The sequence below is a fragment of the Blastomyces gilchristii genome (genome assembly GCF_000003855.2).
Source record: "Blastomyces gilchristii SLH14081 genomic scaffold supercont1.7, whole genome shotgun sequence".
Lineage (NCBI taxonomy): Eukaryota > Fungi > Ascomycota > Eurotiomycetes > Onygenales > Ajellomycetaceae > Blastomyces > Blastomyces gilchristii.
This window is the reverse complement of record NW_003101676.1, coordinates 187,528-212,574: the sequence shown is the minus strand read 5'-3', so window position 1 is coordinate 212,574 and position 25,047 is coordinate 187,528. Positions and strand designations below refer to the sequence as shown.

The following is a 25,047-nucleotide window of genomic DNA, read 5'->3' as shown; positions in this document are numbered from 1 at the left end:
TTGCCAGCGGGGCGGAATTCCGCTGCGTATCACCGCCTGTCTTTCTGTTGGACGCGCGCAGAAGATACTTTCAAGAAGGTTCACTCTCTGCCAGTTGCCCGCTGGAAGCTATGAGCCTAATAAAAACGGCAAAACCTTACCCAAAAAAAGGGTTTCACCATATCTGCTACACTTCTCATAAGTGAACTTTATTCAATAGGACGTTAAATTATGGTCTGGATTTTATCCTCCATGCCTTGGACTACCTTATTGCTGCGTGTCTCTCTTTCCTTCCTTCCTTCGATGTTTCTTTCACCTATTTCCTCACTACGCCTCAAATACCTTTCTATCAAGTACGATCATCTTGATATTGCTCAAGAAAGCTCTTTCTATTCACTATAATCCAATACACATCTCGAGTGCTCTTTAGGCGCATAGTTGTATCTACCTGTTCGTTATTTCTTTCCTCAAAAGAAGCCCTGGTCACGAGCTAGAAACTCGCGCCTACCTCAACCATTATTTTACGAGAAAAGCACAGGATAAGAGAGAGACTAAAAGGGAAGGCTCTCATCTCAAACCTGTCCAACCATATCATCACCGGTAAGTCCTTCCAGTCTTACAGCTAGCCAGGGTGGGAATAACAGAATCGCAAGCATAGGAAGGTGCAACCATGTGGCTTATGATATGGCCCATCGCGTTCTGGGCAGCTGCCGTCATGCTTGCCAGCTCACTATTTTATATCCAATACAGAGTTAAATGGCTCAGGACTGAGGCTATTTTGAGCATCATCTTTGTTCTTCTGAACTTCACTGTAATTGTGTTTCTTGGCTACCAATGGGTCTCCTATGAGCTTGACTTTGATGAACTCAACAGACGACACCCGCATATCATCAATACTCAGTGCATTATTTCACACGTCATATTTTTCTCATCGTTTGGAATTTCAGTCATCGGTTGCGCCAGCTACTTCTTTGTGAAAAGACTCCTCCTCCCCAGCCGCAAACATCACATCAACAATAGTAAAATCCAAATGCTCCTATGTGCCTTTGCTATGGGCAGTGCTTGGATGGTCACATACCCTTCATCACAAGCAAAAGACAGCCAAGATGAATTCAGAGAATTGCTTGAGAGCGGAAAACACGAGGAATTGCGGTCCAAGCTCCGTGGCCTCGCTAACCTCCATATTGGCCTTGAAGTATTCGCATGGCCTATGGTTTATGCAGGCCTGTACGCGTTTGCCAGAGCGTTACGCTCAATAAAGTCCCGTGCATCGGACTGCTTTTTTAAAGCCTCCCTCCTCCGGCACGGAATTTCCACTCCACCTTATTCTCCCCGCAGACCTTACGAGGCAGAATACGGCGATCTCCAAGCTGAATTCTTCGGCAACAGCGCTCTTGTCCAGCTAAAATCGTTTGACCAGCATCCTATGGTTCGTCCATTGGCAAATGCTACACGCCATCCGCCAAGAAACAGGCTAGTATCTCTAGCAGAAATACCAGATTTGAGACTCCCTCCTCCAGCATTCCTGGGCGATCAGAGTTTTTCTCCAGGGCTAGTCTCAATAGACACCTTCGTCCTAGATGTGCCGTGGACAACCCCATGTTCGAGATTGAGTCACTGTTCGATTACATAGACGGGCACAGGCAGCACGTTGGTATGTCATAAAGTGATGATTAAATGAGGATGTCCGCTAACATTTGTTCTACGGTACATTAGGATTTAGCAGATTTGCGATGACATCTCAGTCATGATTTCATCACCTGCAAAAACACCTTGTTGTGCTGGCCTTGAAACGTTTTAGTAACTTGAATGCATGCTTCTGATCCCACGGCGGTAGCAGCTTCTCTGTTAGGCTGAGTTTGACGGGGTCGGTTTACCAGCTGGTGACGCTCACCCCCCGAGCTATCGAGCAATCGAGCAGGGGTAAGCCGATTGAGAACGTATAACTTGTGCTTTGAAGTTATGAAGCAATCGAACAGGAGTATCAGCACAAGGAGTCCAATGATTCAGGTCGCTCGTATGTGAGGTAGATCAAATATTGTTTTCTCTTGCACGTCAAGTTGTACCGTTTTTGATCCAGCCCGGAAACAACGCCTCTACTATATCGCCTGAGAGCCCAATTCAAACGAGAAAAGACCCGCCTGTTGAACAGATTGCTCAAACTGTGCGGATGGCCATAATTTCACAGAACCCATCGACAGGAGTGTGATCATATAAAATATGAGCACTACATAGGGTTGGGACTGCCACGTGAAATATAGCCCTGTCAGAATGTCAGTCCAACTGCCCAGACATAATCAATTAGGCAGTTAATTAGGGCCTTGGGAAGGTTAGTTGGGCGTCCGAGATCGATTCATGAACTGCTTGATTTGTTCATGATAGCCAGATCTGGGCAAAGTGCCTCACTCGACTTCAACGCTGGTAAAGCAGGTTGCTGCTTATGTCCATCTGACGCGGACAGACCCCTAGGCCTCTGTGTTCGCTACAGCAGAAAATGTCCTGGCCGGGGTAGGAGAGCGCCAGAATGAAAATCCCGATCTAATCGCAGTACACTTGCAATGGACAAGGAGGTACAGCAAGGGCTTACTGGGCTCATCGTATATGGGCGAATGTCGAAACCCGCTACAAATTAGGTAGTGTGGTGGATGAGCTCTTTCATGGACATGAGGACTAAAGATTGAGTCTACTTGAGCTTATCATATATTATTGTTGTTGTGTGTTTTGGGAATAAGTTGTTTGGCTGGATGAAGTACTGATCTATTTTTTTCGGGAGATTGTGTTTTTAACACTGCATTTTCTCTGTTACTATATATACATCTCAATGTCCATGCGTATCTTTTGCTATCTACGTATTATCGACTCCTAGTGGTAGCGGAGACACATCTCCCTCTTGAGCTTAAGCCCACCTCGCCATTCATCGCGTGTACCATGGCTGCTCTCTACTTGTTCGCTGAGTTGAGCCTTCGTTTCCTGTTTCTGGTTTTAATAGAAAAAAATGAAAGAGAAAAGGGGCTATAATAAGCTTCCCGAAGAGGCTCAACGGCCGTCGGCGTCTCCACTCAGCTCTGTGATGAGCTGACACTCCAAAATCTTGTGCTTATCATCCATATGTTGGGAAAATACCAGGAGGAACGGAAATCGACATTTCGACCCCGCCCGGATCGGTAGGCGGCTGGCGTGTCAGGACGGAAGGACGGAAGGGTGAAAACGGGTGTAAGAAGAGAGGATGGCTGTGATCATCTCAGGTTTTTTCAAGGAATTTGAGAGTGAAGGTTTATAGTTGATTAATTTATTATCAACAAGTATACTTATCCTTCATATCTTATCCTATACTCGATTTTTTCAATCAAGTCTCTGCCTTCTCCTCTCCGCGTATTTCATCTGCCCTTTCCCATACGCGCATCATGCTTGCCATGAGTTGAGCATGATATATAGGCTTTAGAGTTGACAAATGAAGGTGTGGTTGAGAATCTATGTGTATATTGTAAACCAGTTATGACTTGGAAATAAGAGATAGTAACCTGTGTGTGTATATTATCATCAAAATACAAAAATTAAATCCTTCTAAGGCTACTTAATACTAGCTATTAAAATATTGGAACGTTAAATTCCTTTCCATCCCCTCTTGCTCTTTTTGAACGCATGTACAGTGCTCCGCAAAGTAAGTACATACATGTGCAATTAGGAATCTGAACCCAGTTAATTAGGAAATGTGAGAAATATCTTCAATGGAAGGAAGAAAAAGAGAAAGAGAAATCTCGATCAACCATATCAATTTTAAACACAAGGGGGAAAAAAGAATATATGGAACGGAGGAAGAAAAGATATACGATAAGGATAAATAAGCCCAGGTGGTGTTCCAACGCGGTAGGGAAAAATGATATATCATATGAAAAGCGATATATAAAAAGACCCAAGGAAAGAGAAAGGAAAAAAAGAAAGGGAAGGGAAGAGGAGAGAGAAGAAGTCAAAGGTAAATTAGATGGAACAAAGGAACCTGAACCTGAACGCGACCAAAACTAAAGATTAGAAATATAAATTTTCAAGTTAGGCTTTTTTATCTTTTAAATTTTAAAACGCGAGAGAGAGATAATAAGAGAGAAGGGCAGATGGACGGTGGTGTGTCTTGTTTTTGCGTGTCGGTTTTCCAGCGTTAAATCATCCAAACCCCCGCTTCCCTCTCCGCTTCCTTTCTTTCCCATTCCCCCCCTGTTCCCTCATCGAAAAACCCACCCTTCATCACTCGCAATAGTTCGCCGGAAAACTCCCCTTTACCCCCCTAAGCTCCCCTTCCCACCAATCATCCGTACTCTCCGTCTTCTTAAGCACACGTATGCGATCACCTTCTCGAAACGCTAGATCACCAGCTCCCTGGCCAGGGAAATCGTAGAGGGCTGTCACGAAGACGGCATGGCTGGACGCTGCGCGCGGAGGTGGGGGTGGAGGCTTCTTTTTCGCTGCCGCGGCGGCTACGTGTGTTGTCATGCCTAGCGGTGTTCCAGTGTGTTGGACGGACGATGGCTGTCGCTCGCGGCTGAAGTAGTCCATGCGTGGGCCGGCGGGGGAGTATCCGGTTGGGGTTATGCTGGGAGCTGCGGGGATGGAGGAGTAATCTGAGATTTCTGGGGAGTATCTTGGTTTCGTGGAGGAAGGGTATGTTGTATGATTATGGGGGGGCGAGTGGCCGTTGGGCCCGCCGCCGTTTGGTCGAGGTTTCGATTCGAAGACGGGGGATGGGGCGCGGAGGTTGCGGATTGGGGAGACGGATGGTTTGCGCACGGTTGATTGGTTGCTGCTGGTGCGACGGGCGCCTAGGCCGTTTGGGAAGGAGCCGTTTTTGTGTTCGTCGGATGTTCTGGGTTGGCGGGAGGTTCTGCGGTGGGAGAGACAGGTTATGGTTTCTACTTCCCGTTGGGCGGGGGCGATATCTCGTTCCCAGGTTTGAATTACCAGGTCCATTGCAGGGGGCGGGGAAGGGAAATTTTCTTGTTCGCAGTAGTTGTGGAGGGTCGTGTAGTAGAGTGCGAGAAGAGTGTTTTGGATATCGATTTGTGCAGCTAGTAGATGGGGGAGGATGGAGAATGTGGCCGTGATTAACCGCGGGAGATGGGCGCGAAGATGGTCGTCTGCAGCGCTATATTCCTGTTTTGATATTTAGTACTCCATAAGTTCTGGAAATGCATGCTTCAAGAAGGGTTATAGCGGTACGGACATCTTTTGCTCTGCTCAAGTCCATCTCAGCCTTCGCCAATGCTGCATTATCTCGATCGGACCGCTTCGTCTTCTTCCGTGATGTGTCCACTCGGTTTTGATATCGCTCAAAATCCAGCTAGAAATATAAATATGTTTAGTATGAGAGTACGATGGATATGTTAATTAATATTGGCGGATTGTATATATAGTTAGTATGCACGGCACACACCTTCTTATCATCCCTCTTTTTAATGATCTTTTTAAACGGCTGTAGGTAGTCCTTTGCGTCCATTGCGGGCCTGATCATTCTCTCATCCACGCTGTTGATCTCCGTCAGAAGCTCCGTCCTCAATTCCTCGTACGCCTCGTGTAGTCGAGCTGTTCTCGCGAGCGTAGCCTCTGGGGTTTCAGCTGGGGGGCGGGGGTTAGAGGGCTCTGAGGAACCCACTATAGGGTTGTAAAGAGATTCGAATTCCTGGACCATACGGGCCTGGTAAGTGAGGATGGCCGTCCAGGCATCGCGCCATGCTTTGCTCGAGTCGATTACCTATATCCACAATCCAATTGTCAGAGCTTCTCGTTCCCTTTCTATTCCTTTTTCCACATTATGTTATATCCCGGGTTGCCTTTCCCCTTCCGCCTTTTATATTTGTAGGTTTATTTTATTTCCCTGCTAACTTCCACCCATCGAGCCCAAAAATAAGATATAGGAGAAGGAAAGATTTTCGCATACCCTTGCCAGCAGCTTGTCGGCATCGTCAAAATCCTTCAGCAAGACAGAGACCTGGCTGTCGTCCGCAGACCGCTTCATAAACTTCCCGAACTGCCTGTGTACCGTATTCATGGTGGCTGGGTTTGGTGGAGCCGTAGATCGGTGGTCGCGGGAGTCAATTTAGGAGGGGGGTCACGAGAGGGAGATTGTCTCAGCGGAGGTGGAGGGAGCGGGTGTCGCCAAAAAGGAGCATGGATAAAGACGGTAAGCCTAGTTAGAGGATGCTAAGGATGAGTCTGAGCGGGGAGTCAGAGGATATGGAGAAGTTGAAGAAGAAAAATGGAAGAAGAAAAAGAGGGGAGCAGTTGAAGAGTGGAAGGAGAAGAGGAAGAAGATCTTGAAGGAAGCGGGTGCAACAACAGGCTGCGTCACCAATTGCAGATCCCTGCAGCTGAGTCTGTTTCAGCGCAGAAGGTAGAGAGACACAAGAGAAGAGACAGAGATAGAAAACGACAGCGAGTTGACTGGACACAAGCAGAAAACAGGAGAGGGAGCGGGAAAGTGATTGACAAAAGAGAGGGGATAATAGGGAGAAATGTACGGAGTAAAGTAACTAGTTGAGCAGTAAAAATAGAACCACCAACTATTTAGCCTGACAAGAGGATTCAGTACCCAGACACACAGCCCAGCAGCAGCAGCTCGCTTTGATCAATCAATCATTCAAGCAAGCAGTTAAACGATAGTTAATCAAGCAATCACCAAGCAATCAAGCAAGCAGACAAGAGATCTTGGCGAGGGCTGGCTGGCGATCAGCGGGACACTCGTTTGGCTGGGCAGAATGATGGGCGGGATGAGGAAGTATGTAACAGTAATCAACCATGAAACGCTCGTTTCCACCTAACGCTCGCCTTTGTAAATCAATTACAATCAACTTTAAATGTTAATATCTCAATAAATATTCATTATTTTAATTTTTTAATTTGTAATCTATAAATATCAAGACTTACAGTATAAAATTATTCAAAATTATTATAATATAGTTAAAATTGATTAAAATATAGATTCAATTATAAAATAAAATACAGTAAAATAAAATATATAATATTTTATTATAAACTAAGAAATATATATAATCTATAAAATATTTAATTTTTATATAAAAATAATTTATATTTATAAATATATATATATTTTTATAATAAGTCTATGCTGAAAAGATTAGTATTAGATATAAAACTTATATAATAAAAATAGAAAATATTAAAGAAGAAAGAGAAAGTATGAGAATTAGTAATTAAACTAGATATTTATATATGTATAAGATAAAGCTTCAGAGTAGAAGAATAAAAGCTCTATAAGTTTCTTAACTAAGAATTAGTAACTGAGAATTAAAGCTTTTAAAAGAAATCTATAAAGTGTCAGATTCTCTTCACAGACTGACTACTTCTGTCTAAGCAAGATGTTCATCAATTACTTGATAAACGTCTATTATGTATAAAAGATCACATAATAGATAGATCTTGATAATCAATCAACTACTCTATAATATCACCTTTATCAGATTATGTCTCTTTTATATATAAGAATCTGCTAATTCTTTAAAAATCAAATTCTTACACTTCATACTTTTAAATTAAAGATCTAATTATATTCTGAAATACTGTATTAGTGATTCTGCAGCTACTTATTATAAATCAAATTAAAAAGAACTCTGTTAATTTTAAAATAAATCAAGCTGTTATAAACTTCTATAATAAGTCTGTAAGCAACTTCTACATTCTCACATGAATAGAAATGTAGATAGTGAATATACCTCTGTAAGTAACTTTATTATTAAAGATAATATTATCTTATCTGAATCTATACTGATTACTAGAAGTAAGAGATATTTGACACAGTTAATATGTATATATAATATCTCTGAACAAGAGTCACTTGAGCTGCAATTGCCATCTTAAACAGCTCAGAAAGTTTGAATTAAAATAAATACAGAGTATGACACAAGTTCAAGAAAAGAAGAAGATTTTCTCTTAATAGAATACTCTACACTCACTCAAGATAGTCTGAACTAAAATAGTCTTAATTAAGATAGCTCTGCTGATAAGATTACTGAAATGATAATATGCTTTACTTATTTATAAGAGACAGAGTTCTAGAAGCTAATGTGATAAAATCACCTGTAAGTAATAATGATAAAAGAAGAGAATAAATCTCAATCTCATTACAGCTGTAAATTCAGTCACTGAAACAGATAAGTTTTATGAATTCAAGAATAACTATAGCTATATCGAAATGAAAATTACTACAAAGCTCTCAGAGTTGAAAGACTATAACGTCTGACACTGTAAAATTAAATCAAAAGTAATTTTGATTGATGCATCTTTTATTCTTACTGATAAAGAGTTTTCTCTGATACTTATAGATAATGATTTAAAGATCTGATGATATAAAGAAAGCTGATTATAGAAGTGTATATAAAACTCAATGAAAACAGAGCTGCAGATACTTATTCAATTAAAACTGAATTAAGTTAATAATTACAGTGTTATTAAGATGAGACACTCTGCTGCATTATAACAGACAGTTGAATTAAAATATCAGATGTATTGAGCAGATCTTCAATTCAAATTATATAATGAAGTCATTACTATAATAATCACTGATTATAATAATAATATTACACTATATGCAAAGCACTGATAGATGATAATAAATGAATTTAATACATATAACTGATCAATATTCAAAGACTTTCTCACTCAATAATTTATATATAATCTGAAGACTTATGTATAAACATTTATTTAAATCTATTTTAAGAATCTATATTAAGAAGTTTCAAAGACATCTGTTTCTAAGATCAGTCTTGATAATCTTATTAATAATCTCATTTACTACAAGACAGTTGTCAGATCAAGTGATAATAAAAAGAAAATATCAGTGAAAGAAGCTGAAAAGAAAAAGGAAAAAAATAAGAATGCTGAAAAGTCTGAGAAACAGCAGTCTATAGATAATTAAAGAGAAAACACTCTCTATATTTAATGAGAAGACATGTTTGACTCAGATCTCAAATGTAAATACTGCAGTTACTAAGATCACACTGAGACAGTCTACTACTACAAGAATTAAAAGACTTAATTATAGAAATGACAAAATATCAATCACTTCAGTATTGAATATTACACACAAAAGCATATAATCTCTGAGAAAAAAGTGAAGAATGACAGCTTTGCAGAGACTGTAAAAGACCTGTTTATAATAAATGAAAAGACTCTGTTAATAATCTGTAGAGACTCTCTATAATATCTAGACACTGCAGTCTTCTACACTATGTCATTTAACAAGAGTGTTTTCAAGTATATACATACTTTCATTGATGAGAAAGATCTCGGTTCTGCAGAAGAAATAAACAGTAAGTTACTTACTTCTACAGATACAAGACAAGCTTGTATTCACATTAATGAAATAAAACTTAATCTTCTCAATGTTTACTACACACTGAGAGTATTTTGCAATCTCTTAAGCTTCAGTCAGCTTATTAATAAAGGATTTGAATTTGAACTTCTTCATGATAAGAACTGCTAAATAATTGAATTTGAAATAATTGATGAAAATGATTAAAGATTCTACACAGTGATAACTAATTACTACATTTATCTTATTCATAGTATTCAAGAGACTGCTCTTGCTGCAGTTGTAAAGACTGTTTGAAATTACATATTCTTCTCTGTAATATACATTATATTAAACATCATTATATTCACAATACTACTGCTGCAGATGTTGTCAAAATCATATAAATAGACATTACTGACATGACTGTAAATGCTCTAATAAAAGCTCTGAAAATATTTTGATAGATACAGAGTCTTAACAGTCTGCTACTTCTATAGTAGTTCATTCATTTATTTTACTGTTTCTTTATTTTCTTATTCTTCAAATTCTTGTTAGTTCTCCGTAAAATCTTTGACAGAAGATACTACTATTTTTTATATGTAATATTTCTTCTTCAGTTATAGAATGACTCTGCTGAGTTGTAAATATCTGCTCAGCAGAGCAGTAGCTAAGAGAGGTGTCAGATTTCCTCTACAGACTGACTACTTCTGCCTAAGTGAGATGTTCATCAATTGCTTAGTGAATATCTATCACATATAAAAGATCACATAATAGATAGATCTTGATAACTAATTAACTACTCTATTATATCATCTTCATTATAAAGTGTAATAAAATAATTTATTAATTAGATATAGCTTACTGCTCTGATAGCTGAATAATTAATATAATTATCTAATAGCATCTTAGCATGGAAAATCAAGACATGTGAGTTTAAAACCCGCAGAGAATATATTAAATTCAGAACTTAAGTATCTTAGATTTCTAATAAATACAGAGATGTATAAATTACTTTAATAAATCACTTTATATTTCTGAGATAAGAAGTTATTATTATATGTATTTAATTATCACTTCTTTGTATTTTCTATATTCTTTTTATTTTGATATAGTCTTAACATCTGTATTTTCTTCTATATAATTAACACTTGATCTGTATTTAATATTATATAAGAACTTATTATAAGCTCTGCTTGTATATAAGTATAATAAAAGAATAATAATAATAATAATAATAATAATAATAATAATAGAATATAGCTTACTGTAAGAGGTCTACGCTGAATAGATCAGTATAATATTGATAGGTCTTATATAACAAAGATAAAAATGTTAGAGAAGAAAAGAAAGAGAAAGTGTGAGAATCAGTGATTGAGATGAATATTTATACGCGTATGTGATGATGTATATGATGGAGCTTCGGGGTGGAAGAATATACGCATGTTCATAGCAGCTGAGAATCAGTGATTGAGAATGACTGAGAATCAGAGTGTATGTATTTGAGAATGAAGTGATTGAAATCTGTGAAGTGTAATGAAATAGTCTATATAATTAATCAGATACAGTCTGTCACATTAATTCTCTCTTTCAGAAGCAGTTCTCATCAGTCAAGAGCTGCTGTTTTAGATAATACAGAGCTCAGAGTTCAGATCAGTTGATTATAGCTGACTTATTTTACAAGATATTATCAGCTGCAGTCACAGAGTCTCTTATCAAGAATATTCTCAATCTCTCACTCAAGCTCATTATCTTCTTCTATGATGTCTGATAACTGTCAGTCAGAAGTCAGTTGAAAAGAGAATAAATTAGTAACAGTATAACAGAGTAAGCTTGTATAAAATACATCATGAATTTCTGATGATATGTTAAGATGATAGTTATAACTATCTAGAACTTCTATCACTTTATACTTAATATAATGATAATCTAGTATACAAGATGAATATATGATTCATATATTCTTAAGATTTAATCATATCAGATCTTCTATCTTATATTGTTTAGCAGAGTCTCAGTGAACATTGATTTGATTCTCTTAATCTTGTCTCACAGTTATTATAAAGATCTTTACTTAATCACAGACATCTCAGAGCTTTATTACTATATTATCAGTAATCTGAATCAGAATACAGAGGTCTGATATGAACTGTGTAATCTCTAGAAGATTTAACACTTTCATGTAGTATCTATATATAAGAAAGAACAGACTTATATCTATTAAAATAACATTTTAACTGTTAATAGTAATCTCTGTATGTAGAAGAAGATTATGTTAATTGTCTTATAAGTGATTACAGAACTTATAAAGATAATTCTTTATAGTCTGAATTATCTATTCTGACATATTATCAGTCTCAGAATGATAGACAGTTGATAGATAGTATATAATCTTGAGAACTTGACAGATTCTTGTTCAGAGAGTGCTTATAAATTAACAGTCTTAATCTGATACTATAGATCTCAGTAATTCATATATCTGATAGAATAGACTCTGTAGAAAAGCTTCAGTGACTTGTTCAGTATTCATCTTATTACAAGATTTTAATATTATATCTTTGCTCAGTTAATTCACAATGATCAGAATGTTTCTATAACTCCTACTCTCAGATAGATTAATAGTGAAGTCAATTACTATATCTTATCAGATTCTATTAGAAATATTAAGTGATTTTAATAGATCTTTTCTACAGTTCTTTTATAAGATAATAGAAGAATAGTGATTACAGTTTCAGATAAAGTATCTAATATTATTTAATATCTCAGATTAGTAGAACTCTCAGAAGATCATTCTATATAGTTATTTATAGTCTGAATGACTGATTATATACAAATCATGCATCTCTTATATTATTCAAGTGTATAAGAGTTCAGAGTGAGAGACTCAGTATTATTCACAGAATTATAGAGTATTATTATCATTGATTAAATATTCTGAGATATCAGTTCTTATATATAGTTCTGAGAAAAATCAGAGTGCTTCTTAATATACTATTTTAATGAGAATCTGAAGAAGTTCATCTGTCTGAGCTGCTGTATATCACAGTTCATTTAGTATAGAAGAAGTGAAGATATTAATAACAGTTCTAACTGAAGAAGTATATATAGTGTTATAAACTGTTTTATCTTGATCAACTAGTATCTTCAGATTTAAGAGTCAGTGCTCTTGATTCATTCAGTAAGTATCTATTATATTAGATAGTATATCTTACTCTTATTATAAAAGAGTATCTATCATTGAGTTCTGACTATCAGAATAGTAGTGTATTATAAAATGAAAGTGACTTAAGAACTCAGATCATTGTATCTATTATTCAGTGAGTTTATAAATAGTTATGAAGTATTTAAGGTTTTTATAATCTATAACTATTTTAAATTTGAAGATACTTCAGAGTTCAGAGTCTCATTCTTCTAAACAGTGTATAATTGTGAGAAGTTTCTTATTATAGATCTCATAATTGTATTCAGTGAGACTCAGTTTCTTAGATATAAAAACATATAATTATAGAACATCTTTATCATTATATTATAATATCACTTCTTCTATTATATAGTCAGAGAAATCAGCTTCAATAACTGTTTTATAATCAGAATCAAATATTATCAGTAGAGAGATATTAATAAATATCTTCTTTATCTGTGTAAATACAGCTTTAATATTCACTGATTATTGAAATACTGAGTCTTTCTTAGTGAGATCTGTAAGTAATCTTGTGATATCTGAAAAGTTTTATATAAATTACTGATAGAAGTTAGTAAATCTGATGAAGCTTTATACATCTTTCACAGTATACAGAGCTTCTCATTTAAGAATGATGAAGACTTTCTCAGAATTCATTTGAATTCTCTTATCAGCTTCTATAATAAAACTCAGATACTTAATACTCTTGATTTTAAAATCATACTTATTAATATCTATCAGTAGTTCTGCTTCTTATAACTGTTGTAATATCTTTTATACATACTCTTGATATTCTTTTCTGAATTCATTAGTGAAGATGAGAATATTATCTAGATAAGCAGATATAAACTTATTAAGAAAATCTCAGAGTGCTCAGTTAATATACTTCTGAAATGTACTGAAGATATTAGTCAGTTCAAAGAGTGTGACTATTTATTCAAAGAGACTATAACATGTTTAAAATACTATAAGTTATTCATCTTCTTCAGTGATATGAATCTTATAAAACACAGTGATAATATCTAGTTTTATAAACTATTAAGCTTATCTGATCTGTGCTAGAATTTCATTGATAAGAGATAAGAGATATCAATCTTTCTTTATTAATCTATTCAGATCTTGATAGTTCATATAGAATTGAAGTTCTTCATCTGATTTCTTTGTAAAGAAAATAGAGACTGCAGTGAAAGAGTTGCTAATATGTATAAATTCTTTATTCAACAGATTATTGAGTGTCTTTTAAAGAAGAAGAAGTTCATCTTGAGAAATATTATAAAGAGAGTCTCATAACAGTTCAGAGTTCTTATCATTCTTTTTCTCTAACTTAATACTGTGATTCACTCTGAGATCTTATAAGAGAGATATATTCATAATATTATCTTATCAGAAGATATCTAGATATTCATGATATTATTGAGAAAGTTTTGTATGAGAATCTATTATTATAATATAGAATAATTTTTCTAGAGTCTTTTTAATATCAGTCAGACTGATGAAATAGATTGATATATAATTCTACTATCAGTGATTCTTTCAGTGACTTCTTTTTCTAAGCATTTCATAAGTATTAATAGAGATCTGTGTCAGATCAATAGTCTTATAAATATTATCTTCATGAATTCTATTATTGTTAGAGAATATCAAGCTTCTGTTTTAAGTATTTAATAAGATGTCTTATTCAGATAGTCAGACAAGTTCTAACATAAGATTGTAATTAAGATTATCAACTTCATATACAAAGATATCTTCATATTGATATTCTCTCACATCTATGATCAGCTTTATCATGTAACAGATATAAATGTCTTTTGAATCATCAAATTCTGTAAGAAGTTGAGGTTTTAATAAAGAGATACACTGAAGATTATAATGTCTTATAACTGAAGATTTTATCATTATATAGTGACATAGACTGCTATCTATTACAACTTTCATATTATACATATTATTAATTACAGTAGATATAAGAATTATATTTATTATTATCTTCTTTTTAAATTATTGTTATCTGATCTCTTTAAGCTTCTGTTTATAAATTTGAATAGAAGCTAATCTTTTTTCTGTTTCACTGAGACATTCTTATAGTTATCTTCTGAATCTTTCTCTAATGTAATATGATTGATATGAACAGACACTGATTCATTCTTCAAATGAGAAGATGCTGATCTTTCTCTTAAGTATGAAGATATATAGATTAATCAGTAGTTGAAAGTAATATGTTCTGATTAATTACAGTTGATGTACACTTCATATTGACATCAATCAGCAACTTCTTCAGAAGTGATCTCAGAGACTCAGAAGCCTGTTCAGATAGCAGAGATTCTTGCTTATATATAGATATTCAAGTCTACTCAATTCATAGCATCTGCATCATTGTTATTTCTCAGCATGAGTGTATGAGTCACTGAGATTTAATGTCTTCTGTCACTGTTCTATATATTTCTGAGCTTGATAAGACAGTCATTCATTGTTCAGAGCTGTGTGTAGAAGTCTTTATAAGTCTGATCTTCATCTACACTTACAAGAGTCTGTAAGAGTTTGAAAGTTAATGTCTTCTTGAGTATGCTAATCTTCATTCAATTCTTTCAAGATTAATCACCTGCTTCTAGAATCTTGGTGTTGAAGTCAGGGATAAATATTATAAGAGAAGTGTTTCTCTATTAGATACTCTGTAATCAATCTAATACTTTCTATTACATAGTAGTATCTCAGAACAGAATATCAAGATATTTCATGATATTATCAGATGTTCATAACACTGATTCACATGCTTTCATTCATGAATAAAACTTCTGTTTCATATGATCTTTCAATTATTCATTGATATATCAATCTTGATTAATTAATAAACTGATGATATCTTCATCTACACTCAGTTTTGCAAGCATTTCCATTCTTCATGATGAGTAGAGAGTGAGATCAGAAGTATTAAAATATGTAGAAGCACTCAAGTATTCTTTCAGTGCTTTTATATTCAGTTCTGTAGATGTTGAAATTACATGAGTTAATCATTGAATCTCTTCATATTAAAGTTATTGAGTCATATGCATGTCTGCTATCTGTTGCTGTTGTAATTTCAACATTGCTCAGAGTCACTGTGACATTGTGTCTATACTCACATTTAAGAGTTTTATATTATTGTTAGATATGATTATATTGATTGTTGAATGTATAATATCTGTGAAATCTGAAGAAATGTAATCATATTCTCATATATCTGAGTGTCAGAACTCTCAGATCTTTTACTAATATTCTCTTATAAGATCTTTATTACAGAGTCAGAGTAACTGATAAGTAAGCTTCTATCTGAGAACTCAGTGTTTGCTTAACTGTGTTTTCTCTTTCTTATATATTGTTATGTGTTTGAATATCTCTTGATGAATAATCATTTCTAATGAGAAGACAATGAATGTTTTTATAGTATAAGAGGCTTATGCTGAATAGATCAGTATAATATTGATAGGTCTTATATAACAAAGATAAAAACATTAGAGAAGGAAAGAAAGAGAAAGTGTGAGAATCAGTAATTGAAATGAATATTTATACATGTATATGATGATGTACACAGTGGAGCTTCAGGGTGGAAGAATATACACGCGTTTATAGCAGCTGAGAATTGGTGATTGAGAATGACTGAGAATCAGAGTGTACGCGTTCAAGAATGAAGTGATTGAAATCTGTGAAGTGTAATGAAATAGTCTATATGATTGATCGGGCGCAGGCCGTCACACTTACTATATTATTTTCTCTCTTTCTGAAAGTGAGATTTAAGTAATAGAGTTAGACTGACTATGTAACTATATCTGAGATAAGAATCAGAATATTTAATAATCTTATTATTAATTTAATTAATCTTATTACATAATTTTAAGATTAAATAGTAGTTTCATACTATTTCAGTAAGACTTACTATCTACTCTTATCACATTTTTCAAATAAGATTAAAATTTTCACTTCTCAATTTAAATTCATTTTATTACTTTAAATGACTTTAAATCTTATTTAAGTATTACTAAAAAGTGTTACTTTTTAAAAAATTAAAAATAGTCTATAAAAAATCTTAAAATGTCTAAAAATAGTAACTTTATATTAAGAATGAGACTAAATAAAATTAAATAAGATTACTTTTTTATTTTTTCTAAGTTATAGTTTGATTTTGAGATCTGATAAATAGTTACTTTGCATGTTTTTTTAATAATAAGTCTCAGTAGAATTCATACTAAGAAATGTATGAGATCAGATTAAATAAGACTAAATATAAAATTTATAATCTCAGTAGTCAGTCTAGATAGAGCTGCAGATACATAGTTCTTATTAGTTAAAAGCTACTGTTTTAAATAGTATAAAGTGTAAGAGGTCTATGCTGAATAGATCAGTATAATATTTATAGATTTTATATAACAAAGTGAAAAATATTAAAGAAGGAAAGAAAGAGAAAGTGTGAGAATCAGTGATCAGAGTGAATATTTATACATATACACAGTTATATACATAGTAAAGCTTTGAGATAAAAGAATAGAAATTCTATGAGTTTTTCAGCTGAGAATCAGCAATTGAGAATGACTGAGAATCAGAGCTTTCAGCAGAATCTATGAAGTGTAATGAAATAGTCTATATAATTAATCAGATGTAGTCTGTTATATTAGCCTCTCTCTTTTCTAATTATATATAGTTCTCATCAGTCAAGAGCTGTGATCTCAGATAATATAGAACTCAGAGTTCAGATCAGATAATTATAGCTGACTTATTTTACAAGATATTATCAGTCACAGCTGTGAGATCTCTTATCAAGAATATTTTTAATCTGTCACTCAAGTTCATTATCTTCTTCTATGATTTCTGGCAGCTGTCAGTTGAAAGTCAGTTGAGAAGAGAATGAGTCAGTGACAGCACAGCAGAGTAAGCGTGTATGAAACACATTATTATTATTATTATTATTATTCTTCAATTATAGATGTATACAGTCAGAGACTATGACATCTATCTGAGAACTTTTAGTTCTCAGAGTTTTTCCTATATCTATAAAGTCAACTATTATACATTTATCAATTTCAGATATGTAAAATCAGAAAATTCCAGCTCAGAATATAAAAACTGTTTACAAATTACAGTATTTTAACATCTTCTGATACTTTGAAACCATTTGACAATATTATGACAAAAGAAAAGAGAACATATTCTTAAAGATAGACACATTAAATAAATAGATAGAAAAGAATAGAAAGGAAAAAGTAAAGTAAAGAGAGACTATAACAAAATAAATTATTAAAAGATAGTATATAGCTGTTTTATTATTATTATTATTATTATTATTATTATTCTTCAATTATAGATGTATACAGTCAGAGACTATGACATCTACCTGAGAACTTTTAGTTCCCAGGGTTTTTCCTATATCTGTAAAGTTAACTATTATACATTCATCAATTTCAGATATGCAAAATCAGAAAATTCCAGCTCAGAATACAAAAACTGTTTACAAATTGCAGTGTTTTAACATCTTCTGATACTTTGAAATCATTTGACAATATCATGACAAAGGAAAAGAGAATGCAGTCTTAAAGATAGACATATTAAATAGATAGATAGAAAGAAATTGAAAGGAAAAGATAAAGTAAAGAGAGACTGTAACAAAACAAATTATTAAAAGATAGTATGTAGCTGTTTTAACAGACTATATCTGATTGATTTCCTCCTCTTCATATTCAGATAATTCTGAATTTAGCTATTTTCTTGTAGCTGCGGGAGTTTCTGATAGATAGTCTATTAAGTATTTAATTCCTGTCTCAGTTGAGAATAAGAATCTCATATTTAATTGATTTAGATCATACTTCTCTTTCAATCTGACTCTGAGACTATTGTATAATGTACAGTGTATTACAATATGCTCAGGATTCTCATTTGCATTGCAGAATAAGCATTCTATTAAGTCAAATCTATCATCAAATCTTTGTATATAAGATTTGAAATAGCCATGTTCTAGTTTCAGCTGTATTATAGATGAGAATATTTTCTTTTTACATTTAATTGAACAAGATTTTCACTTGAGTTTTGTTTCAAATCTTGAATAATGTATACTCTTCTTTTATTTCTACCAGCTTTCATTTCACTTGTCTAAACAAGATTCTTTTATTTTTCTCTTTATAAAAGACCAGGACATAATTTTTTGAATAGATCTGCTTAATTCTGCACTCTTTTTTGCAGCTGAATTAGTCAATTCATTGCCATGAATATTTATATGAGTAGAAACTCAGTGCAGATGAATTATCAGCTTTGATATTCTTCTCTTTTGAATTTTCAAAACAGAGTTTAAGATCAGTTCAAGATTCATTTAATTATTATGAATCTGACTATTTCTAAGTCTTTTTAAAGCAGCTTGACTATCAGAGAATATTCATATCTCTTTCAAACTATTTCCTCTTTTATGAGATTTTATTTTAATGAGTTTGAAAGCTTTCACTATTGTAAATAGTTCAGCATCAAAGACTTCAGATTCACAGCCTAGATTTCAGAAATCTGAGATAAAATTGATATTATCTTCAGTATAAGTAATGTCTGTATCTAATCTATTCAAATTCTCATTTTTTGAGTCATCTGAATAAATCAGAATAGAGTCTTTTATATTGATTGTAGAAATTCTCTTCAAATGCTGTTCATATTCTTTCTCTTTTAATAGTTCACTTATTTATAAGTCTATAAGAGATTTAAGCTTTTCTCTTCAGAGAGATAACATCTCATGATCAACTTTTTCAACATTTAAAGAAGAAAATTGATTTTTAATCAGAGAGCATAGTTTATACAGTTGAGAAGACATTTTCTTTGAAGAATTATTTTTATTTCAATCAAGAAATCTATTTCAATTCAGTTCATTTCCAGAGTTAATTGATAAAAATGAAGAAGAGACTCTTTCTCTGATTATATAATTTAAGCTCATCTTTATAACTCTCAGAGCATAGTTCATACAGGCCTTTTCAAATCTAATAGCAGAAGAAGAAATTGAAGCTTCAATTTTCATTGCTTTAATAGAAGATGATTTAAATGCTTTCAGAATTCTTCTCAAGACTCTGTTTTACAGACTTTGAAAGAGTTCAGTGAAATTCTCTTGATTATTTCATCAAACTTGAACTTCATAATCAGCTACTGATATAATACAGGTTATATATAACTGTCTCATAGTCTGGAAGAACAGACCTCTCTCTGTATTTGATAGTCTGATTATGTTATTCAATAGTCTTTCTGTCTTGACAGTTCTTTGTTAAATGTGATATTTAAAATTTAACTTAGAGTTTAATCATACTTCTAATCATTTGATATTTACACTAGGTTTAATCTCTCTATTTAAAAGAGTTAGAGATAGTTCTTTCTCATTAAATCTAGAAAAGAAATGAATCAACTCAGTTTTATTCATATTAAATTAAATTTAATTAATATCTGCTCTAACAAAGATTTTCTTTGCAGCTTCTTCAATCACTTTCAAATTCTCTTTAATAGTTTTTGAGCTAAAGACTAGATTAATATCATCTACATAACTCAGAGATTGCACTATTCTCATATTTTTATTTTTGAATAGATATGCAGTGTATACTGCAAATAAAATAAGTGAGATTAAAGATTCTTATAATACTTCTATTTTTATCTCAGTCTTGTCTTATTTCATTTCATCAAAGAAAAGTTATATAATTCTTTTAGATATAAAACAGTTAACTCATTTTATTAGAGAAAGTGACAGTTTTAACATCTTTAATGTCTGAATTAACTTCAACTTTGAAACATGATCAAATGCTTCTTTTATATCAATAAAAACTGCAGTTGAGATCAGACTCTCATGCTTTACTATTTGAATATTATAAATAACTGAGAGAACAGTGTCAATTACAGAACATTGTTTTCTATCTCTTATTTATTCACTGAATAAAAGAGAGTTATTAATAGAGCTTATAAAAGATAGTTAAGTAGCTATTATCTTTTCTAAAACCTTTTCTAGACAGTTCAATAGAGATATTACTCTATATGACTTAAGAATTAAAGTTTTTCTATTAGGTTTTACAAGAATCACTTCAGTGACTTCTCTTCAGCATTCAGAATTATATCCATTTTTCAAGAGATTGAAAAAGAGCTCAAAATATTCATTCTTTAAGTAGAAGTATGTATTTTGAATAATCAAGTGATTAATTGAATCAGGCTCTGCAGCAGTCTTAACTGAACTTGAGAAGATAGCTGACTCTAATTCATCTTGAGTAAGATTAGATCATTCTCAGTCATTATTTATCAATATAGTTGAGAAGTGACATATTCTCTTTCTCTGAATCTGAATCTAATAAGTTTTGAAAGAGAGTTCTTATAAAAGCTTGACATTTTTTCTCAAAAGAGTTTGCTGTATATGATTCATTCTGAAACTCATATTCTAAGGTTGAAAGTTTTGCTACACTTCTTGTTTTAGTATAGTTAAAAGCTTTAAAAACTTCTTTTTCTTATGCTTCTTCAAGAAATTTATTTCAGCAGTCTGTTTTAGCTTTTTTAATATCTGAAAAATATTCATTTCTGACAGTTTTGAATTTTTTATCAGAAATTATATTATTCTTTCAATCTCTTCTAGTAGTAGTCAATTGTTTTCTTTTAGATATGATATTCTCATTTCATCAAGATTTTGAATACTCAGAAGACTTTCTCTTTGAAATATTATCTTTAACACTTGCTAGAATAATAGATGTAATGAGCTTCACTCTATTCTCAAGCATTTCAATTGAGATATCTTGACCAGGATTTCAATACAGCTCACTCTGTCTTTCAGATTTTAACAGTTTTATACTTTCTTCAACTGTCTTTCAGTCAGCTTTTTCAAAGTTAAACTGATTAGAGAGAAGAGAATTTTCACTTATTTATTTCTCACTCAGTTCAATATTAAATTGAATAATCTCATGATCTGATTCTGATGTCTCATTTGAATTAATAAATCAGTTTACAAGTCTCTTTTCTATCAGATTTTGTGATATGAAGATTAGATCTATAATAGATTTCTATTTCATGTCTTTTCTAAAGAATGTTTGTTGATCAGACTTGTTAACTAAATCTATTAAATGCTCAAAGATTTATTTAATCAGGTTATCAGCTCTGACTGCTCTTTTACATTCTGAATTCTATCAGAGATAATATGCATTGAAATCTTCTACAATTATCAAGTTTCTTGATGAAGTTATGTTCAGAAATTCTCTATTAATTGTTCAGATATTATTATTTTTCTTCAATAACTTTTCATTATAGATATTTATAAGCTGTATAGTATTAAACTTATTCTCTTTATCTATAATATCACTCACCAGAATATCAGGGTCAGACATGATAACAAATCTTAGATTAAATTGATATCTTGATCTCTTTCTTTCATAGATTACTACTCTTGACTTTATCTCAGACTTTTGAGATAAAAAGCAGTAGTAGCTTGAATGAGAAATAACATATTTTTACTCAGCATCAAAATTCAGCTTCTGAAGTAGTATAAAATCAACTTTTTATTCAAATGTAATTTGAAGACAAGAATAAATACAATTTAAGTTTCTATTCACATTATTTTGAATAAATGTGATTTTTGAAGAGTTTTTAAACTTTTTTTATTGTTTTTGTTGTATATTCATACTAAAAGAGAGTAGAGTAGAATCTAATCACTATCATCAGATAGTAGATTATAACTATTCTGAAAAGTAGAAATCTCAACTGCTATATTATATCTAGTTATCATCAGAGTCATTTCTCAATTCTCTAATTTTAACAGAAGTTTGAGAATTCAAATTCTGTTTATATTTAGCTGAAGAATTGAAGTTTGAAGATTTAAATAGTTAAGAGTTTCTTCTTTTTGAGCTTACAGTTGTGAGTTTACTGACTTGACTATTCTCTTCAGTTCTAGATTTGCTTTGAGCTTCATCTTTTCTTCAGTTCTTTTGAGTTCTTGAAGTAAACATACATTCTTTTGAGCTAGATGCATGTTTTTCTTTGCAATTAGAGCATTTAAGCAGAGTATGTTGACATATTTCATCTCTTTTTGAGCATGTTTCACATTTATACTCACTAGTTTTGTGATCTCTGGCACAGAATGCATATTTTGAGTCTCTGAAATAGAAGATTACAAGGTGTTCATATCTTTGACAGTTTGAACACTGTGTTTGAGCTTTGAGATTCATTCTTGAGTCTTTGTATTTATAAACTCTCATTTTCAAATCTGCTACTCTTACTTCAGAGATTCTTGACTGTTCAAGTATTCTTATATATACTAGAACAGAGGCATTTCTTCTGCTTTGTCTGAACTCAATTGAATTTAGTCATACAGGCTCTTTTCTCAGTTCAATAGAGTTGTATTCTTCTAATTCATTTTTGAGAAGTAGCATTCCTTCTTCACAGTCAAAAATTTCAACTGAAATATCATGAAGAATGAATTTGTCTCACTTTTCATCTCTCTCAGATAGAATTATTGTGTTTAACAAAGATTCTACTACTGATTTTCAGAGATTCTCATTCTGAATAAGGAATTCTGCACTGAATTCAGACATTGTAGTCAGAATGATAAAGTTTTCAAAGAAGAATGACTTAATTGAAGCTATAACTGGTTTTTGAACTTCAATATCAGTTATTAACTGAGAAAAGAACTGCTGATTAATTTCATTTCTGATTCTGAAAATGAGATTTGAGTTTAGCTTGTTTCTTTGCAAGATGTCCTGGTTTGAGACTTTGAGAATAAGTCTTCTATTTCTGAAGATTTGAAAGTTTTTCTTCTTTTGTATTTTTTTCTTCACTTTTCTATCAATAGAAGTATGAGCATTATTCTTCTCAGTTTTCTCAGGATTTTGAGCATGTTTTGAGATAGCAGGTTTAGAGACAGCAGATTCAGCTGCTTGAGCATATGTTTTCTTCTGATTCAAAGAAGAAGAAGAAGTAGAAAAGGAGAAAGAAGAGCAAGATGAGAAGTCAGTGATTGTACTAGGAATTTTTAATGTTTTTTGAACTGTGTTTGAAATTCCAAGTTTGAACTTGATCACCTTCTGTAGTTGTCTAGTCTGAGCATGATGAATTAACAGAACTTCTTCATTTATCTCACTCAGACACTGCTTTTCAAGAATCTTGCTTGCTTTTTCAAGTTTCTGTATTTCAAGAACTTGTATAGCTGTTTTAACAGACTATATCTGATTAATTTTCTCCTCTTTATATTTAGATATTTCTGAATTTAGTCATTTTCTTATAGCTGCTTGAGTTTCTAATAGAAAGTCTATTAAGTATTTAATTTCTGTCTCAGTTGAGAATAAGAATCTTATATTTAATTAATTTAGATCATACTTCTCTTTCAATCTAACTCTGAGACTATTGAATAATACACAGTGTATTATAATATACTCAGGATTTTCATTTGCATTGCAGAGTAAGTATTCTATTGAATCAAATCTATCATCAAATCTTTGTGTATAAGATTTGAAATAGCTGTGTCCTAGTTTCAGCTGAATTATAGATGAGAATATTTTCTTTTTATATTTAATTAAACAAGATTTTCACTTGAGTTTTATTTCAAATCTTGAATAATGAATACTCTTCTTTTGTTTCTGCCAGCTTTCATTTCACTTGTCTAAACAAGATTCTTTTATTTTTCTCTTTATAAAAGATCAGAACACTATTTTTTGAATAGATCTGCTTAATTCTGAACTCTTTTTTACAGCTGAATCAGTCAATTTATTATCATGAATATTCATATAAGCAGAAACTTAGTGTAGATGAATTATCAGTTTTAATATTCTTCTCTTTTAAATTTTCAAAACAGAGTTTAAAATCAGTTTAAGATTTATTTGATTATTATAAATCTGACTATTTCTAAGTCTTTATAAAGCAGCTTAACTATTAGAGAATATTCATATCTCTTTTAAACTATTTTCTCTTTTATAAGATTTTATTTCAATGAGTTTGAAAGCTTTCACTATTACAAATAGTTCAGTATCAAAGACTTCAGCTTCACAGTCTAAATTTCAGAAATCTGAGATAAAATTAATATTATCTTCAGTATAAGCAATGTCTGGATCTAATCTATTCAAATTCTCATTTTTTAAGTCATCTGAATAAATCAGAATAGAGTCTTTTATATTAATTATAGAAATTCTCTTCAAATACTGTTCATATTCTCTCTTTTTAGATAGTTCACTTATTTACAAGTTTATGAGAGATTCAAGCTTTTCTCTTCAGAGAGATATCTTCTCATGATCGACTTTTTTAACATTTAATAAAGAAAATTGATTTTTAATCAGTAAGTATAGTTTGTATAGTTGATAGAGCATTTTCTTTGAAGAATTATTTTCATTTCAATCAAGAAATCTATTTCAATTCAGTTCATTTTCAGAGTTAATTAATGAAAATAAAGAAGAGAATCTTTCTCTGATTATATAATTTAAGCTTATCTTTATAACTCTCAGAGTATAGTTTATACAGATCTTTTCAAATCTAATAATAGAAGAGAGAATTGAAGTTTCAATTTTCATTGCTTTAATAAAAGATGATTTAAATACTTTCAGAATTCTTCTCAAAGCTCTGTTTTACAGACTTTGAAAGAGTTCAGTGAAAT

General features: G+C 32.2%; 2 protein-coding genes across 2 annotated transcripts; one reads left to right on the top strand and one right to left on the bottom strand.

The window, feature by feature from the left end:
- Positions 1-21: 21 nt before the first annotated feature.
- On the top strand, positions 22-3,523 carry BDBG_04077 (uncharacterized protein). Its single transcript, XM_002625162.2, has 3 exons — positions 22-579; positions 633-1,633; positions 1,696-3,523. Exon 2 carries the CDS (start codon positions 650-652, stop codon positions 1,610-1,612), a length of 963 nt encoding a protein of 320 aa, XP_002625208.1. The 5' UTR covers positions 22-579; positions 633-649; the 3' UTR covers positions 1,613-1,633; positions 1,696-3,523.
- BDBG_04076 (uncharacterized protein) lies at positions 3,443-6,761 on the bottom strand. Its single transcript, XM_002625161.2, has 4 exons — positions 5,906-6,761; positions 5,402-5,719; positions 5,192-5,308; positions 3,443-5,121 (listed from the first exon to the last, which is right to left on the bottom strand). The coding sequence occupies exons 1-4, from the start codon at positions 6,014-6,016 to the stop codon at positions 4,219-4,221; spliced, it is 1,449 nt and encodes a 482-aa protein (XP_002625207.1). The 5' UTR covers positions 6,017-6,761; the 3' UTR covers positions 3,443-4,218.
- Positions 6,762-25,047: the final 18,286 nt, after the last annotated feature.